Source organism: Pristis pectinata, chromosome 7 (genome assembly GCF_009764475.1).
Source record: "Pristis pectinata isolate sPriPec2 chromosome 7, sPriPec2.1.pri, whole genome shotgun sequence".
In the NCBI taxonomy this organism is placed as follows: domain Eukaryota; kingdom Metazoa; phylum Chordata; class Chondrichthyes; order Rhinopristiformes; family Pristidae; genus Pristis; species Pristis pectinata.
This window is the reverse complement of record NC_067411.1, coordinates 52,276,225-52,296,640: the sequence shown is the minus strand read 5'-3', so window position 1 is coordinate 52,296,640 and position 20,416 is coordinate 52,276,225. Positions and strand designations below refer to the sequence as shown.

General features: G+C 44.0%; 1 protein-coding gene across 4 annotated transcripts in view; it reads left to right on the top strand.

Moving 5' to 3' along the window:
* Nucleotides 1-279: 279 nt before the first annotated feature.
* LOC127572676 (coiled-coil domain-containing protein 171-like) overlaps nt 280-20,416 on the top strand; it is a 497,458-nt gene continuing 477,321 nt past the window's right edge. For 3 of the 4 annotated variants that reach the window (XM_052020186.1, XM_052020185.1, XM_052020187.1), the window contains exons 1-4: nt 280-409; nt 1,286-1,472; nt 15,364-15,508; nt 19,224-19,398. In XM_052020186.1, coding sequence (XP_051876146.1) covers nt 1,312-1,472; nt 15,364-15,508; nt 19,224-19,398 — 481 coding nt within the window. In that variant the 5' untranslated portion in view covers nt 280-409; nt 1,286-1,311. The remainder of the gene's footprint in view (nt 410-1,285; nt 1,473-15,363; nt 15,509-19,223; nt 19,399-20,416) is intronic. The other variant, XM_052020188.1, reaches the window with a different exon arrangement.

Below are 20,416 nucleotides of genomic sequence, written 5' to 3'. Positions count from 1 at the left end.
AGGCAGAAGGGATTAGTTTAGTTAGGTGTCATTAGTTTAATTAGTTCGGCACCACATCGTGTTCCTGTGCTGTACCATTCCTGTTATTCTGCGGGAGACAAACGTTGCACCGCAGCCCCCGGCCCCGGCCCCGGCCCGGCCTTCACAGCACCGTGTGAGGAGTGACGGTTGGTTGTTGTCATCGCGCACGCGGGGCTTCGCTCTCCGGTTACTAGGCGACCAACCATCTTCCAATCGGATGGTGGCATCCTCGCGTCATTCCGGAAGCCGAGGTGCAGAGCGGAAGCGAACGGACCGTCAGTTCTAATTTGAACTCTTGATGTTTCCCGCTCACGGCGTTGGAGTCGGTGCAGCTGCGGGACATTTAAAGAGCCGGTGTGTGTGGGTCTGGCGCCTGCCTAAGCAGCAGGTTCGTTCTCCCGCCTCAAACCCCGCTGATGCTGCAAGTGTACTGCTGCCCACGTCCCGTTGCTGCCGCCCTGGCTTGACCCATGGAGGCCTGTTGACATCGACCCCTTCCCCCTCCCCTGCCTTCCTTCCAGCTCGTCGAGGCCGCCTTCCCCCTCCCCGAGAGAGCCCTTCCCACCTCGGCGGGTCTCTTTTGTTGGCGCCCCTCATTTTGCGGCTGAGGCGGGCTTCCGTGTCCCCGAGTTCCTCGGGACAGCATTGCCCGCCCGGGGTAACACGGCGCTGTTTGTTCACAATGCCCAACTGTGAAACGCAACAGTTATGTACCGGACTGTCCTGCTACGCTTTAATTTCCCCAGTCCGCCGCCCAGTAATAATACAAGGAAACAGCCTTGCCCCTAGCGGTTCAGTTGTCCTATCTCTAGAGTGTGTTTCCTTTCGCGACCCACCATTCATAGCCTGATGCCCCTGGTTACAAACACGACCCTCTCCGTGTTCTCTAGCACGAAGTGGTCGCAGAGTCGGGGCGAATGCAAGAGTGGGCAGGAAGGAGTCAGCAGTAAGTGTTTTCTGAGCTTATGTTCCTGTAATGAAGCTTTCTATCATGAGTTCGATCGTTCACAGTCGTGGTAGAATGACCCTTGCGTGGAGCCAATATTCCCTTAACATATACTGACTTAAACTCCATAGTTGACCTGTGAATCTAATTATTCTGTTTGTAGGTTAACTAACCAGAGTACTTTGTTGTAAATCATTTCCCATAAATTCGAAAGTCCAAGCAATTTACACAAAAATGTTCCCTTTTCGTCATGCAACTTATCCTATAATTATGTGTTTGCTTTTTAATTCTGAAAATTTATTTTCTCCTTTTATTCAGATTTTAAAATATGTAGGGGTGAAGTAATGTCTGCTGCAGATCTTCAAGGTTCATTGCGACGTTCCCTGGAAGGAACAGGTGACAGTTCCCAGATTATTCAACTGAAAACTAGTATGGGATCAAGGAATATTATCATTCCAAAATTGCCTTCTCAGGAAAAGCAAAATCCTCCTAATGAAATTGAGAGGTAATATAAGTTGCAGTGTTAAATATTGCTGACCTCAGAACTTATAATTTATAATATGGTTAAAATATAAATTGTTAATGATCCTTCCTATTTCACATTCTTCTGTATTTTTATTAATGTTTTTATTTTGATATAAATATTCTAGGAATAAAAATAGCCTCTAAATATTGACAGAGTTTGCTTTGCAATTAATGGCAAATAATCTTATTGGACTTTAAATGGCATCCTGCCTGACTTGTAGAGTGGATCCCACTCCAATGTTTGAAGAGGTATATGGGTGAACTCCCAGTATTGTGACTACCATTTTTTCCACAACTTGCCCCACTGCAAACATAGTTGCTCATTGCTTTTTATGGGGTGTTTCTGCGTTACAGTTTCATGAGAGTCATAGTTATGCAGCACAGAAATAGGTTCTTTGGCTCAATTCATCCATGCTGATCAAGGTGTCTTTCTGAACTAGTTCAATTTGCTTGCACTTGACCCATATACTTCCAAATCTTTCCTATCTGTGTACCTGTCCAAATGTCTGTGACACTTAAGACTAGCGATGCAGAATCCTACAAGAAGTCCAGGCCAGACCCATGGAATGCCATCATGAGAACAAAAAGGCAACTGTGTGAACCAGCAGTGCCAAGGTTTGCCTGCCATTACTTCCTATAAAGGTGAAACCTAACAGCATAAATGGTAGTGATGCTTCACTCCCTGATGAGCTCAATGCCTTTTATGCAAGCTTCGAAAGGGAGAATAGCACTACACCTGTGCAAATCCCCACAGCATCTGGTGACCTTGTGATCTTTGTCTTGGAGGCCAATGTCAGAACATTCTTCAAGAGGGTGAACCCTCACAAGGTGTCAGGCCCCATCAGTGTATCTGGCCGGGTACTGAAAACCTGTGCCGACCAACTGGCTGGAGTGTTCAATGACATCTTCAGCCTCTCACTGCTGTGGCCTGAGGTTCCCACCTGCTTCAAAAAGGCAGCAATCATACCGGTGCCCAACAAGAGCGAGATGAGCTGCCTCAATGACTATCGCCTGATAGCACTCACATCTACTGTGATGAAGTACTTTGAGGGTTTGCTTATGGCTGGAATTAACTCCTACCTGAGCAAGGACTTGGACCTGCTGCAATTTGCCTACCGCCACAACAGGTCTATTGCGGATGCAATCTCGCTGGCTCTCCACTCTGCTATGGAGCACCTAGACAACAACAAAACATATGTCAGGCTGCTGTTTATCCATTACAGCTTGGTGTTCAACACCATCATCCTCTCAGTATTAATCATCAAGCTTCAAAACCTGGTCCTCTGTACCTCCCTCTGCAACTGGATCCTCGACTTCCTTATAGGGAGACCACAGTATGAATCGGTAATAACATCTCCTTACTGATAATCAACACAGGCGCACCTCAAGGATGTGTGCTTAGCCTGCTGCTCTACTCTCCCTGCACTCATGACTGTATGGCTAAGCACAGCTCAAACGCCATCTATAAATTTGCTGATGACACCACTGTTGTTAGTAGAATCTCAGATGGCGATGAGGAGGCATACAGGAGTGGGATAGATCAGCTGGTTGAGTGGTGTCGCAACAACAACCTTGCACTCAATGTCAGCAAGACCAAGGAATTGACTGTGGACTTCAGGAAGGGGAAGTCAGGAGAACACACACCAGTCCTCTTTGAGGGGTGAGAAGTGGAAAGTACTGGGCGTCAACATCTCAAAGGATCTATCCTGGACTGAACATGTTAATGCAGTCACGAAGAAGGCATACCAGTGGCTCTACTTCATTAGGAGTTTGAGGAGATTTGGTATGTCACCAAAGACTCCTGCAAATTTCTATTGCCGTACGGTGGAGAGCATTCTGACGGGTTGCATCGGACCCTGGTATGGAGGCTCCAATGCACAGGATATCAAGAGGCTGCTAAGGGTTGTAGACTCAGCCAGCTCCATTGCGGGCACATCTCTCCTCACCATTGAGGATGTCTTCAAGAGGTGGTGCTTCAAGAGGTGGTGCCTCAAGAAGGTGGCATCCATCACTAAGGACCCTCACCACTTGTGACATGCCCTCTTCTCATTACTACCATCAGGGAGGAGGTACAGTAGCCTGAAAACCCACATGCAATGATTTAGGAACAGCTTCTTCCCCTGTACCATCAGATTTCTGAACTGTCCATGAACACTACTTCGTTATTCCTTTTTGTTTGCACTATTTATTCTGTAATTTATAGTAATTTTTAAGTCTTTGCACTGTACTGCTGCCACAAACAACAAATGTCATGGCAAATGTCAGTGATAATAAATATGATTCTGAGCATTGTAATTGTACTCTGCTCCACCACTACCTACAGCAGCTTGTTCCATATCCCCACCAACCTCTGTGTGAAAACTTGCTTCTCAGGGCCCACTTAAATCTATGCCCTCTAGTTTTATACTTGACTACCCTGGTTTCATTAGCTATGAGAAGCTTTTCGGAAAGTTGTGGGTAAGATTTATTCATGTCTTTAAAATACAAACAGGAAGAGATAAAGAGAAAATGATGATACTCAGCAGGTCAGGCAGGGTCTTTGGAGAGAGAAAAACTTCGTTTCTTATGAAAGGTCATCATCCTGAACAAGGAAGTCATTAAATATGATTTGACTTGCACCCATCTTTTCCCTATATTGTTTTAATACCTTTTGGGTTTTAAGAAGAATTCTTGATATCTGTTATGAAGTTAATTAATTTATTATCAATTGCCTTTAGCCAAACTTATTATTCTAAGTTGATGAATGTTTGAAGCTGGGTTGCTAACAGTGTTTAATAAGTGTCTAGATGAACACTTGAATTGCTTGGGCAGAGAGAGCTATGGACTAGGTGCTGGGGGATGGGGTTAATACAGAAGGGTGGCCACTGATCAGCAGGGATGAGTTGGGCCGAATGGGCGATTTTCATGCTGTATAACTCTATAGAATGTTGTCTAAAAAGTACTTGCTAATTTCACTCTTATGGCATGTGGAACTATTCACTGCACTCTAGGTGTGGTCTAACCAGGACTGTATACGGCTGAAAAATAACATTTATTTCTTTGATCTCTCATCCTCAACGTGCAAAAGCCAATATTTCATTAGCCTTTTTGATTACTTGTCTGTGATATTAGAATAATCTCTCTTCATGGACCCTCAAAACACTTCAGAATTCAGTCTAGTTTTTCATCCTTTAGAAAATGTTTTCTTCTACTTTGTTGTCCAAAATTAATGGCTTAAATTTTATACATTTAAATCTTTTAACAATAGATTTCTTCATTTGCATAAACCTTTGGGCTAAAGTATATCTTCCACAGGTTGACGGAATAGCAGAGGTTCTGGCAACGTCCACTTTATGGGTCGGCTTGCCTTTTAACATCTGGGTATATGTTGAATGCCAGCATGTGTGGCTTCCAGTGCATCTTATTTCCTGCTTTATGACATGGGCTCCTCTGCTTTGGGGATTGTTGTAGAACCCAGGCCTCCAGGTGAATTGGCACTGTGAAGCCATGAGAAAGAAATCTGATTATGGGTAAAAGACCAGGGTGCTGGTTTAAATGGGTTCAATAACCAGTGCGGGCAGCAGTCTGGATTGAGAATTGTAATTTAATGCTCCTACTTGTGCTGCTTATAATACCACTTCCTTGTGTCATTTGAAAGCTTGGCTATGTGGCTTTGAGACCAAGCATAGTCAAATTCTGGTAGGACATTTGGAATAAATGACAGGAATATTAGGAGCATTGATATTCAGAGGGACAAGTGCACTTGGGATGCAAGTGCATAGTTCCCTGAAACTTCAGTCTCCCAGACAACCTTGATCCACTGCAATTTGCCTACTGTAAAAAAAAACAAATCTACGGCAGACGCCATCTCTGTGGCCCTACACTTATCTCTGGAGCATTTGGACAGTAAAGACACCTACATTAGACTATTGATTATTGACTACAGCTCCACCTTCAACACTATAATTCCAAGCAAACTGATCACCACCCCCCGAGACCTGGAACTCAACACCTCCCTCAACAATGGGATCCTTGACTTCCTGACCAATAGACCGCAATCAGTAAGGATTGGCAGCAAGACCTCCACCACGATTATTTTCAACGCTGGTGTCCCACAAGGCTGTGTCCTCAGCCCCTACTCTACTCGTATCTGCATGGCCAGATCCTGCCCTAACTCCATCTACAAGTTTGCAGTTGATAACACCGTAGTGGGCTGTATCTCAAATAATGATGAGTCGGAGTACAGAAAGGAGATGGAGAGCTTAGTGACATGGTGTCATGATAGCAACCTTTCCCTCCATGTTAGCAAAACAAAAAAACTGGTCATTGACATTGTGGGGGGTGGGGGGAGGTTTGTTGGTGGTGGACATGCACCTGTCTACATCAGTGCTGCTCAGGTCATGAGGATTGAGAGCTTCAAGTTCTGAGGAGTGAACATCACCAATAGCCTGTCCTGGTCCAACCAGCACCTCTACTTCCTCTGGAGGCTAAAGAAATTTGGCATGTTCCCCTAGACATTCACCAACTTTTATCAATGCACTGTAGAAAGCATCCTATCTGGATGCACCACGGCTTGGTATGGCAACTACTCTGCTTGTGATTGCTAGAAACTGCAGAGAGTTGTGGACACAGCTCTGCATGTCATGGAAACCAGCTTTCCCTCCATGGACTCTGTTTATATTTCTTGCTACCTCGGTAAAGCAGCCAGTGTAATCAAAGACCCCACCCACCTGGGACATTCTCTCTTCTCCCTTCTCCCAGTAGCCAGAAGATACAAAAGCCAGAAAGCAGGTACCTCCAGGCTCAAGGACAGCTATCCCACTATTATAAGACTACTGAACAGTTACCTGGTACAATAAGATGGAATTTTGATCTCAGTCTGCCTTGTTATGACCTTGCACCTTATTGTCTACCTGTACTGCACTTTCTCTGCAGTTGTGACACTTTATTCTGCATTCTGTACTGTTTTACCTTGTGCTACCTCAATACACTGTGTAATGAATTGATCTGTATGTATGGTATGCATGACAAGTTTTTCACAGTACCTTGGTTCAAATGACAATAATAAACCAACTCCAAAGTGGCAATGCAGAGAAGGCATTTAGTAAGCTTACCTTCATAGGCTGAGGCATTGAGTACAAGAGTTGGGGCATCATGTTGCAGCTACACAAAACATTGATTGGACCACTCTTGGAGTATCGTGTGTAATTGTGGTCACCACATGACAGGAAGGATGTGGTAGCAATAGAAAGAATGCAGAAGAGATTCAAGATGTTGGATGGCTGTTATTATTAGGAGAGATTGGGCAAGTTGGATTTATTTTCACAGAACCGTAGGAGGTTGAGGGGTGACCTCAGAGGTTTATAAAATTATGAGGAGCATGGATAGGATAAATGGTCTTTTTCCACAGGCAGGTGAATGTGGAACTAGAAGGCACATTTAAGGTGAGAGGGGAGAAGCTGAAAGAAGATCTGAGGGACAAGCTTTTCCACACAAAAGGGGGTGGTTAATTGGGATGAGCTACCAGAGAAGATGGTAGAGGAAGACAAAATTACAATGTTTAACAGGCATTTGGGCAGTTCTTGGACAGGGAAGGCATAAAGGGATCCAGGCCTAATGCAGGAAAATGGGATTACTGTAGATGGGCATCATTGTTGGCACAGTGAGGTGGGTTGAAAGGTCCTCTTCTGTGCCAACTCAATCCCTACCAATTACAGTACCTGATCGTTTTCCCTACTGTCTCCTGCTGCCTGGCTGACTTCCTAACTAGGTTAATAACTTGCCAGTGGAACTTTTATCAAATATCTTCTGGAAGTGTATAATTTACATCCATGGCTAGAAAACCAACCAAGTACTGCCACCTAGAACATAGAACAGTACTGCACAGGAACTTTGGCCCACAGTCTTCTCCCAAATGAATTAATAATTAAATGCCTAACTAAACTAATCACTTCTGCCTACACAATGTCCATATCCTGCCATTTCTGCACATTCATATGCCTATCTAAGAGCTTCTTGAATGTCTCTATTGTATCTGCCTCCACCACCACCCCTGGCAGCGCATTCCAGGTACCCACCACTCTGTTTTTAAAAAAAAACTTGCCCACACATCTCCTTTGAACTTGCCCTCCTCACCTTAAATGCATGCACTCTGGTATTATGCATTGCCCACCTGCGAAAAAGATATCAGCTATCTACTCCATTTATGCGTCTCATTATCTTATAAACCTCTATCAGAACTCACCTCAGCCTCCACTGCTATAAAGAAAACAACCCAAGTTTGTCCAACTCTCGTTATAGCACATGCCCTCTAATCCAGGCAGCATCCTGGTAAACCTCTCTGCACCCTCTCCAAAGCCTCCACATCCTTCCTGTAATGGGGTGACTAAATGCAATATTTTAGATGTGGCCGAACCAGAGTTTTATAAAGCTGCAACATAACTTCCTGACGCTTGAACTTAATACCTTGACTAATAAGGGCAAACATGCCGCATGCCTCCTTTACCACTCTATCAACGTGTATAGCCACTTTGAGGGAGCTGTGGACTTGAACCCAAAGATGCTGCTGTACATCAACACTGCTAAGGGTCTTGCCATCAACGGTGTACTGTCCCTTTACATTTGATCTCCCAAAGTCCAAAACTTCTCATTTGGCTAGGTTAAACTCCATCTGCCATTTCTCTGCCCATATCTGCAACTGATCTATATCCCGCTGTATCATTTGGCTGCCTTCTACACTATCCACAACACCAATCATCGTATCTTCTGCAAACTTGCTGATGTTTTCATTTATGTTTTCATCCAGGTCATTTATATATATCACAAACAAGCAGAGGTCCCAGTATGGATCCCTGTAGAACACCACTAGTCATGGACCTCCAGCTGGAATAAGTCCCATCAACCACTACCCTCATAAGCTTGTAAGAGTGCAGAAAAAATTTATAAGGATGTTGCCAGGTGGGTGGGTGGGTGGGTGGGGGGTCTATAGTATTATACCACCTTTCTTATTTTTGAGTTCTTCTCATTATAGACTCAGTGGATGAACTCTCCATTATGTCCCCACTGAGTACAGCTATGATATTGTTCCTGATTAATAGTGCAACTTCAGCCCCCCCAACCACCCACCCACCGCTTACTTCCCTCTCTGTATTTCTGAAACATTGAAATACTGGAATATTAAACATCCAGTCTTGTATCTCTCTCAACCGAGTGTCTGTAGTGCCAAAACATAATGATTCCATGTACTTTCTGATCCATGCTCTCAGTTCATCACCCTTACCCTTAAAACTCCTAGAATTAAAATGAACACACTTCAACTTGTCCATCCCATTGTGTCTGTTACCTTGCTCCTGCCTGTCTTTCCTTAGAGTTTCTTGTCATGACATGTACCTTCCTCTCAATCCCTCCACATTCTGACCTGGTGCTCTGGTTCCCATCCCCCTACAAAACTAATTTAAATCATCTCGAGTTGCACTAGTGAACCTCTGGGCCATGATATTGGTTTCTCTCCAGTTAAGGTGCAACCCACCCCCTTTCTTCTGGGGCAGGGGTCAACATGTACAAGGATTCCAATGATCCAAGAAGCTGAAACCCTGCCCTATGCATCACCTCCTCAGCTCTGTATTTATCTGTTCTGTCTTTCTTGCCTGCCTGTAATTCTGTAATCCAGAAGTGACTACCCTTGAAGTCCTGCTTTTTAGCCTCTTTCCTAATTCCCTATACTCATTGCATAGGACCTCTTTCCCCCTTTCTACCTATGTTGTTGGTGCCAATGCACACCATGATCTCTGGCTGCTCACCCTCTCCTCTTGAGGTGTTTTGCAGCCACCAAGGCATCCTCGGCCCTGGCATCTGGGAGGCAACACACCATTCTGGCTTCTGTTTTGCGGCCACAGAATTTCCTGTCTGTCCCCTTAACTACCGAGTCTCCTATCACTATTGCTCTGTCTGACTTTACCCTTCCCCGTTGAGCCACAAAGCTAACTACAGTACCACTGACCTGTCTGACCTGATAGGTCATCCCCTCAGCAGTATCCAAAGGGGTATACTTGTTGCTGAGAGGAATGGCCACATGGGAACCTTGCACTGTCTGTCTGCTCGCTCTACCTTTCCTGGTGGTCACCGAACTATCTGCTGTCTGCACCTTAGGTGTAACCACCTTCCTAAAACTCTTATCTATGATGCTCTCAGCATCCCGGACAATCCTAAGTACATCCAACCCCAACTCTAGTTCCTTAATGTGGTCAGCCAGGAGCTGCAGCCAGGCACACTTCCTACAGGTGAAGTCATTGGGGACACTGGTAGTCTGCCTGCATATCTGTTCCTCAATGTCTCCATGGTTATTTAGGGGTCTGTAGTATAATCCCATCAGAATGATTGCATCTTTCATATTTTTGAGTACTACCCATATAGACTCAGTGGACAAACCCTCCATTATCTCCCCTCTTAGTGCAGCTGTGCTATTGTTCCTGATTAATAGTGCAACTCCCTCCCCCCACCCCTTTTACCTCCTTCTCTATCTTTTATAAAACATCGAAACCCTGCAACATTAAGCATCCATTCCTGTCCCCCTCTCAACCTAGTCTCTGTAATGGCCACAAAATTATAGTTCCATGTACTGATTCATGCTCTAATTTCATCTCCCTTACCCATAAAACTCCTGGCATTAATATACACACACTTCAACCTGTCCATCCTGTCATGTCTATTACCTTGCTCCTGTCTGTTACTGGTCATATCATGGGAAGACATAGAAAAACTACAGCACAATTCAGGCCCTTCAGCCCACAAAGCTGTGCCGAACATGTCTCTACCCTAGAAATTACTAGGCTTACCCATAGCCCTCTATTTTTCTCAGCTCCGTGTACCTATCCAACAGTCTCTTAGAAGACCCTATCGTATCCGCCTCCACCACATGTTGCCGGCAGCCCATTCCACGCACTCACCACTCTCTGTGTAAAGAAAAAACTTACCCCTGACATCTCCCCTATACCTACTCCCCAGCACCTTAAACCTATGTCCTCTTGTGGCCACTATTTCAACCCCGGGGAAAAGCCTCTGACTATCTACCTGATCAATACCTCTCATCATCTTATATCCCTCTGTCAGGTCCCCCCTCATCCTCCGTTGCTCCAAGGAGAAAAGGCCAAATTCCCTTGACCTGCTTTCATAAGGCATGCTCTGCATTCCAGGCAGCTTCCTAGTAAATCTCCTCTGCACCCTTTCTATGGCTTCCACATCCTTCCTGTAGTGAGGTGACCAGAACTGAACACAGTACTCCAAGTGGGGTCTGACCAGGGACCTATATAGCTGCAACAATACCTCTTGGCTCCTAAATTCAATTCCCCGCTTGATGAAGGACAATACACCATATGTTTTCTTAACCATAGAGTCAACCTGCGCAGCTGCTTTGAGCGTCCTATGGACTCTGACCCCAAGATCCCTCTGATCCTCCACACTGCCAAGGGTCCTACCATTAATACTATATTCTGCCATCATATTTGACCTACCAAAATGAACCACTTCACACTTATCTGGGTTGAACTTCATCTGCCACTTCTCAGCCCAGCTTTGCATCCTGTCTATGTCCCTCTGTAAGCTCTGACAGCCCTCCAAACTATCCACAACACCCTCAACCTTAGTGTCATCTGCAAACTTACTAACCAACCCCTCCACTTCCTCATCTAGGTTGTTTAGGAACCTGTACTAGGAACAAGGGTCCCAGTACAGATTCCTGAGGTACACCACTGGTCACTGACCTCCACTCAGAATACGACCCTTCAACAACCACTCTTTGCCTTCTGTGGTCCAGCCAGTTTTGGATTCACATTGCAATATCCCCTTGGATCCCATGCCTCCTTACTTTCTCAATAAGCCTTGCATGGGGTAGCTTATCAAACACCTTGCTACATCTACTGCCCTCCCTTCATCGATGTGTTTTGTCACATCCTCAAAAAATTCAATCAGGCTTGTAAGGCAGGACTTGCCCTTGACAAAGCCATGCTGACTATTCCTAATCATGTTATACCTCTCCAAATGTTCATAAATCCTGCCTCTCAGGATCTTCTCCATTAGCTTACCAACCACTGAGGTAAGACTCACTGGTCTATAATTCCCTGGGCTATCCCGACTCCCTTTCTTGAATAAGGGAACAACATCCGCAACCCTCCAATCTTCCAGAACCTCTCCTGTCTCCATCGACGATGCAAAGATCATCGTCAGAGGCTCCGCAATCTCTTCCCTCGCCTCCCACAGCAGCCTGGGGTACATCTCATCCGGTCCCAGCAACTTATTCAACTTGATGCTTTCCAAAAGTTTCAGCACCTCCTCTTTCCTAATATCTACATGCTCAAGCTTTTCACCTCGCTGCAAGTCCCCACTACAATCCCCCAGATCTTTTTCCATAATGAATACTAACGTAAAGTATTCATTAAGTACCTCTGCTATTTCTTCCAGATCCATACACACTTTCTCACTGCTGCACTTGATAGGCCCTATTCTTTCGCATCTTATCCTCTTGCTCTTCACATACTTGTAGAATGCCTTGGGGTTTTCCTTAATCCTGCCCACCAAGGCCTTCTCAGGTCCCCTTCTGGCTCTCCTAATCTCCTTCTTAAGCTCCTTCCTATTAGCATTATACTCTTCCAGATCTCTAACATTACCTAGCTCTCTGTACCTTTTGTAAGCTTTTCTTTTCCTTTTGACTGGATTTATTATAGCCTTTGTACACCACAGTTCCTGTATCCTCTCGTGACTCCCCTGTCTCATTGGAACATGCCTATGCAGAACTACACACAAATATCCCCTGACTATTTGCCACGTTTCTTCCGTACTTTTCCCTGAGAACATCTGTTCCCAATTTAAGCTTCCAATTTCCTGCCTGAGAGCCTCATAATTCCCTCTACTCCAAGTAAACGCCTTTCTAGTCTGTCTGTTCCTATCTCTCTCCAGTGCTATCGTAAAGGAGATACAATTATGATCCCTATCGCCAAAATGTTCACCCATTGAGAGATCTGACACCTGACCAGGTTCATTTCCCAATACCAAATCAAGCACAGCCTCTCCTCTTGTAGAATCCTTCCTGAACACACTTAACAAACTCCACCCCATCTAAACCCCTCACTGTCTGGAGATGCCAATTGATGTTTGGGAAATTAAAATACCCCATCACAACAACTCTGTTATTGTCATACCTTTCTAGGATCTGCTTCCCTATCTGCTCCTCAATATTCCTGGTACTATTGGGCGGCCGATAACAAACACCCAGTAAAGTTATTGATCCCTTCCTGTTCCTAACCTCCACCCACAGAGACTCCGTAGACAGTCCCTCCATGACGTCCACCTTTTCTGTAGCCGTGACACTATCTCTGGTCAACAGTGTCACTCCCCCACCTCTTTTGCCTCCCTCCCTGTCCTTTCTGAAACATCTAATACCCGGCACTTGAAGCAACCATTCCAGTCCCTGAGCCATCCAAGTCTTCGTAATGGCCACCACATCATAGCTCCAAGTATTGATTCAAGCTCTAAGCTCATCCGCCTTGTTCACAATACTGCTTGTGTTAAAATAGACACATCTCAAACCTGTCTGAGCACGTCCCTTCTCTATCACCTGCCTATCATACCTACTACTAGCTTTCTCTATTTGAGAGCCAAACACCTCTTCCCCAGTCTCTCTAGTTCGGATCCCACCCCCCAAAAATTCTAGTTTAAACTCTCCTCAATAGCCTTAGCAAACCTCCCTGCCAGGATATTGGTCCCCCTGGGATTCAAGTGCAACCTGTCCTCTTTGAACAGGTCATACCTGCCCCAAAAGAGGCCCCAATGATCCAGAAACCTGAATCCCTGCCTCTTACTCCAATTCCTCAACCACGCATTTAACCTCTTCCTCATTCTGTTCCTATACCCACTGTCACTCAGCACAGGCAGTCATCTGGAAATTACTACCTTTGAGGTCCTGCTTCTCAACTTCCTTCCTAATTCTCTATAGTCTTTTTTTCAGGACCTCATTCCTTTCCCTACCTATGTCGTTGGTACCAATATGTACCACGACCTCTGGCTGTTCTCCCTCCCCCTTCAAGATATCTTGGATGCGATCTGAAACATCCTGGACCCTGGCACCTGGGAGGCAAACTGCCTTCTGTGTTTCTTTCCTGTGTCCACAGAATCGCTTGTCTGCCCACCTAACTATAGAGTCCCCTATTACTAGTGTCCTCCTCTCTCCTTCACTACCCTTCTGAGCCACAGGGCCGGACTCTGTGCCAGAGACACTGCCACTGTTGCTTCCCCCAGGTAGGCTGTCTTCCCCCAACAGTACTCAAGCAGGAGTACTTAATTGTCAAGGGGTATAGCCACAGGGGTACTCTCTGGTACTTGACTCTTCCCCTTCCCCTCCTGACTGTGACCCACTTGCGTGACTCCCGTGGTCCCGGTGTGACCACTTGCCTATGACTCCTTTCTATCACCTCCTCATTCTCCCTGACCAGATGAAGGTCATCGAGCTGCATCTTCAGTTCCCTAACACGGTCCCTCAGGAGCTGCAGCTCGACACACCGGGTGCAGATGTAGCTTTCCTGAGGCAGGGAGACTCCGGGAACTCCCACGTCTGACACCGAGAACAGGAAACTGCACTCATACCCCTTCCTTAACTCAAATCACCTACCTTCCCTCGCTCCTTTACGCCGAAGCCCCTTGAGCCAAAGCCCAAAACACTCTGCTCCCTCTCACTCAGCTGCCCGCTGGATATGGCGGTTTGCTTTTTAAACTGCCCGCGCCTTACTTGCTGACGTCACGTGCCTGCGCAGTCCAGTCCCCACTATTCCCGATTAAAACTTATATAAAAACTTATAAAAAAGAACCTTATAAAACTAAACCTTATAATAAAAACTCTATATAAAAAAAAAGAAGAAAAATTTATCTGTCCCAAAGTCCCGATGTCTGCTGAAGCGAAACCCACGAAACCTCCGTTTTTTTTTCTACCCGCTTTTTTAAACTGCCCGTGCCTTACCTGCTAACATCTATCTTCCTCTCAATCCCTTCATTTTCTGCCCTGCTGCTCTGGTTCCCATTCCCCTGCCAAACTAGTTTAAACCCTCCTGAGTAGCACTAGCAAACCTCCTGGCCATGATATTGATTTCCCTCCAAGTTAAGGTGCAACCCGGCCCTCTTGTACAGCTTGGTCCTGCTCCAGAAGAGGTTCCAATGAACCAAGAACCTGAAACCTTGCCCCCCTGCACTTGTTCCTCAGCCACACATTCATCTGTTTTTTATTTCTATTCCTGCTCTGACTAGCACTTGGCACTGGTAGAAATCTAGTAATTACTACCTTTGAGGTCCTACTTTTCAGCCTATTTCCTGACTTCCTATACTCACTGTGCAGGACCTCTTCTCCCTTTCGACCTATATGGTTGGTGTCAGTGTGCACCACGGCTTCTGGCTGCTCATCCTCCCTTGAGAATGTTCTGCAGCCGCTCTGAGACATCCTCAACCTCTTCAAGTCATTCAAGCAGATTCACAAGGCATGACCTTTTTGGTACAGATTCATGCTTTTTCTTTCTTAGAAATTGAATTTACAAACTGTTGGGTCATTCTATCCTAAACTTCTGATTTCCAGACAATAAATATTAGGCTAACTGGCCTGCCATTTCCTGCTTTCCACCTCTCATCTTTCTTAAATGGCAAGGTGACATTCTATTTTTTTAATCTAAGGTTTGTGAATTTAAAGCACCTTGGAAGATTATTGTTTGGGCACTTTCCGTGTTTAAATCTCTGGCATGGAAATTATTTGATCCTGGGGATCTCTCACTCTTGACACAAATTACTTTATCATTGCTGTATTTGAGGTTGCCCTGTTTCTTAGAATGTGTGGCATTCTGTCTTGAAATTTCTTTTCTCAGTTTGCAGAGTACCATTAATCAGCTCCAGAATCAAATCAAATATCTGCAACCTGGGGATGGTAGCCTGAATTCTACAGATTTCAGGTGGAGACTGAATAAAGTGGAAAAAGAAAAATTGGAACTAGCCAGCAAATTTAATGAAGAGGTATGGTTGCGGAATCATTTGTAGGTACATTCAGTTTTGGATGAAATTAATGTCTTTTATAGCATCAATTAGATTGTGATGTGCATTGAGTAAATTGTAATTTTTGTATAATTGTTTCTCTGGATATTTTTATTCTTTATTGTTATCCTGGTGTCTGGCTTGGTAGATCAGTGATCATTGGCATTGCCTCATGGCAGTGATTTAGCAATATCTGTGAAGTATCTAACAAAATAAAACTAAGAACTTTTGAAGAGGATAGATTTCATTGGTTGTAGGGGAGATTAGAGCTGAAATAATTGGGTTAACTGTTGTTGTGTGCTTGTGAATATATGAATAGGAGGATATGTCAGATGAATGCATGGCTAAAGGGAGGGCTTCAGATTTTTGGATCACCAGCTTTTTCTGGTGGGACATATACAAAGTGGACGGGTTGCATATGAACCAGAACGGATCCAACATACTTGTGAGGTGGTTTATTAATGCCGTTAGGTAGGGTTTAACTAATTTAACTGTTGGGGAGGTTTGCTTGGGAGGTATAGTCAAATATAGGACAACTAAGTCAGTCCAGTTTGCAGCGCGGACATGGGTATGATAAGGCATGTGAGAGAATGGAAGGCTAAGTTGCATCCTTTTAATGCAAGGGGTCTGACTAGTAAGACAGATGAACTGAAAGCATTGATCAGCATATGGGAATATGATATTGTTGCTATCACGGAAACATGGTTGGAAGAAGAGCAGGATTGGCAGCTCGGTATTCCGGGGTATAGAATCTTCAGGTGTGTCAGGGGAGATGTAAAAGAGGAGGTGGCTTTGCAATATTGATTAAGGGCTCCATTACTGCTGTAATAAGGGAAGATATTCTAGATGATTCTTTAAATGAGGCTGTATGGGTGGAGTTTAGAAACCAAGGGGCGATTACTTTGTTGGTATACGACAACTCTCCAGTAGTCAACATGAAATGGAGGAATAGATATGTAGACAAATCACGGAGTGGTGTAAGAAATCTATCCCAGGGTGTTATGGGAAGTTTTATAGGAGATTGGGGCTCTGACCAAGATTTTTAGATCATCTTTAGCCGTAGTTGAGGTACCAGAAGACTGGAGGGTAGCTAATGTTGTTCTCTTGTTTAAGAAAGGTCGTAGGGATGAATTAGGAAACTACAGGCCATTGAACCTTATGTTAGTAGTAGGGAAACTATGGGGAAAAATCCTTAGGTATAGGATTTATGATCACTTGGAAAGGCAGAGAGTAGGGGGAATCAGCATGGTTTTATGTATGGGAAATTTTGCCTCAAATCTGATATTGTGTTTTGAGGAGGTTACAAACAACATTGATGAAGGCAAGGAGAATGACCCACTGTACGTGGACATTAGCAAGCTTTTGACAAAGTCCTGCACGATAGACTGGTTCAGAAAGTTCGGGCAGATGGGGTCCAAGGTGCTTAAACAAACCGGATCCAAAATTGGCTTGGTGTTTGGAGGCAGAGGAGATTGGTGGAGGTTTATTTTTCTGATTGGAAGTCTAAACCAGTGGTGTACTGCATGGATCGATGCTGGGACCTCTGTCGTTTGTCATATTTATATAGGTATATGACAAACGACAGAGGTCCCAGCATCGATGGGACCACAGCAATGACCCGGATGAGAATGTCAGTGGTCTGATCAGTGAGTTCGTTGATGGCACAAAGACCATTGGAGTTGTAGATGATGAGGATGGTTCCTAAGGATAGTGGGACATAGAACAGCTGGAAAGTTGGGTGGAGCATTGACAGATGGAATTTAATCCAGATAAGTGTGAGAGAATGCATTTTTGCTTGTCTAATACTGGCCTGACATGGAATAAAAGGCAGGAACCTTAGAAGCATTATTATACAGAAACACCTTGGGGTACAAGTTCTTAGCTCCCTGAAAATGGCGAAACAGTTGAAAAGATAGGATAAGATATCTTTATTAGTCACACGTACATCAAAACACACAGTGAAATACATCTTTTTGCCTAGTGTTCTGGGGGCAGCCCTCAAGTGTCGTCACGTTTCTGTTGCCAACATAGCATGCCCGCAACTTCCTAACCTGTACGTCTTTGGAATGTAGGAGGAAACTGGAGCACCCGGAGGAAACCCACGCAGACACGGGGAGAATGTACAAACTCCTTACAGACAGTGGCCAGATTTGAACCCAGGGCACTGGCGCTATAAAGCGTTAACGCTAACTGCTACACTACCGTGCCGTACAGTTGGATAGGGTAGTGAAGAAGGCATTTAGCTTTCTTGCCTTCATAGGGAGGGGTCTTGAGTATAAGAGTTGAGACATCTTGTTGCAGCTGTACAAGATGTTGGTTAGGTCGTACTTGGAATATTGTGTGCAGTTCTGGCCACCACACTATAGAAAGGATGTGGTAGCACGAGAAAGAATGCAGAAGAGTCACCAGGATGTTGCCTGGAATGGAGAGATTAGATATGCTGGGATTGTTCTCACTGGAGTGCAGGAGGCTGAGGAGTGATCTTGTGGAGGTTTATAAAATTGAGAAAGGTTGCAGCAATAAGCTAGGTAATCATAGGTCTGGGAGTCTAATGTCAACAATAGGGAAGTTTTTAGAAAAAATGAGAGTCTGGATTAATCTACACATGGAAAGGCGGTGATTAATCAAAGACAGCATGCATAGCTTTGTTAGGGAGTAACCAATTTGATTGAATTTTTTGAAGGGGAAACAATGAGGGCAGTGAATTTGATGGAAAACAAAACTGCAGATGCTGGAATGTGAAACAAAAACAGAAAATGCTGGAAGAACTCATCCAGTCAAGCAGCATTCACAGGAAGAAATACTTGTTAATGTTTTGGGTCAGAGACCCTTCTTCTGAACTGGGAGAAGAGTGGAGGGTTTGGAGTGCAGTTGTTGTTATCCACCTGGACACCAGTAAGGCCTTTGATAAGTTCCCAGTTGGGAAGCTGGTCCAGAAGGTTGGAAGGTTTAACATTGAATAATAAAAATATCCTGTGGAGATTTGTCTGGTGCAATGCTGCCAATGAGATTGATATTTTACACACAGATCTCAGTCATACAGCTGGTGGTGTGCCAATTTGGGGTTGCATGATAATCTCGAGGCTATCTCTCTGTGTTTGTTGTGAGTCTTGCGTAGGGTATGCTGTTATAATTGATGTCACTGGGAATCACCTCAGTGTAAATTGAAGTTGAATTTCATTTTTATGATGAGGTACTTGTAAAACTTGTTCAATAAGCTCCCCATTTGAGAAAATAGTAATTATCATCTTGAAGTCTAGTTATCAATCTGGTAACTGCTTATTTTTAATTCTGTAGTCTTAATATTTGATGTTGCAAGATGTCTGTTCTCAAGAAAGGATGAGAAAATCTTTTACATTACATTTTCTGTCTTTGTTTGGTGATTAATATCTATACTTTGATTTGTTCTCCTGGGCATTAAGTTGGAGAAAGTGCAAACTAAATCGTCTGATTAAGTGGAAGAAGGAAAACATGAGGTTTTGTTCTATCAGAACAACAAAATAATTTTAAATTTAATTGGTTAATTTATTCTATGCTTTATGAAAGCATGTTTTTTCTTATGGATGAAGTCCATGCTGTTCTATTGTCCACTGCTTCATATGTCCAGCACTGAAGTTCATCATTGAAGGAAATACTTTGAGAGAAATTGTACTGTATAATTATATTGGTTTAACTTGTTAAAGTTTTATTTCCCTAGCGTTCAGCATTTGAAAGTCATGTTGCTAGGTTGCGAGCACAATTGGAGAAAGGAGAGGCGATGCGGCAGACCTTGGAATATGACCTAGCTGTGGCCAAGAAAGAAGCCAGTGTTGTGCGATCTACTTCAGAAGACAGAATAGAGGCCATACACAAAATACATGCACAATTGAAAGGTACAAGGAAGTTTCCAAAAAGAAAACTTCATTGCCCTCATTTAATTTGTAGTGCATGTTGCACAAACTTTGTAAATTACCTAAATTATTTTTAAAAACATATTTTAAAATTATATCATCTATGCGATTGGATACTACTTAAATGCGACTGCATCAAAAAAAATGGACTCTGAGATCTTTGATTGGTATGCATAAAGGAAAACACTATGCACTCCTTACAGGATAATTTATATTTAGAAATAAGGAAATGGCAAAAGAATTAAACACTTATTTTGCGTCTCTTCATGGAAGCAGATGTGCAAAACCTGTCAAACACATTAGAAAGTAGCGTCTAGTGAAAATGAAGAACAGAAAGAAATAGTAGTGCTGGAGAAGTTGATAAGTTTGAAAGCTGATAAATCCAAAGGATTTGCATCCTAGAGTTTTGGAGTGGGAGTTTTAGAGGGACTGGATGCTCTGGTTGTCATCTTCAATGGTTTTATGAATTCTAGAATTGTTTCTAGTAGATTGGATGGTAGCAAATGTAACCTGGCTACATAAGAAAATAGGAGATGACCCACCCATTCACCTAATAGCAGTGGTAGAGCAAATGCTGGAACCTATAATGAAGAATGTAATAATAGAACACCTTTCAAAGAAAAATAGGATTTAGGTAGAATGGAAATGTCAAATACTGAAGGGCATAGGTTTAAGGTGAGAGGGAGAACATTTAAAGGAGATTTGTGAGGCAAGTTTTACACACAGTAGTAGGTGCCTGGACAATGTTGCCAAGGAAGGTGGTAGAAACAGATCGGTAGCATTGTTTTAAAGGCATTTAGATAGACACATCAACAGGCAGTGAATAGAGGGATATGGGCCATGTGCAGGCAGGTGAGTTTGGTTTAAATTGGCACTGTGGTCAATGCAAGCATGGTGGGCCAAAGGACCTGTTCCTGTGCTGTACCGTTCTGTGTTCGTTTCCCTTCCTCCATGTGGCATCCAATGATTTAAATTGTGCGTCTGATGTTTAAGCATGATT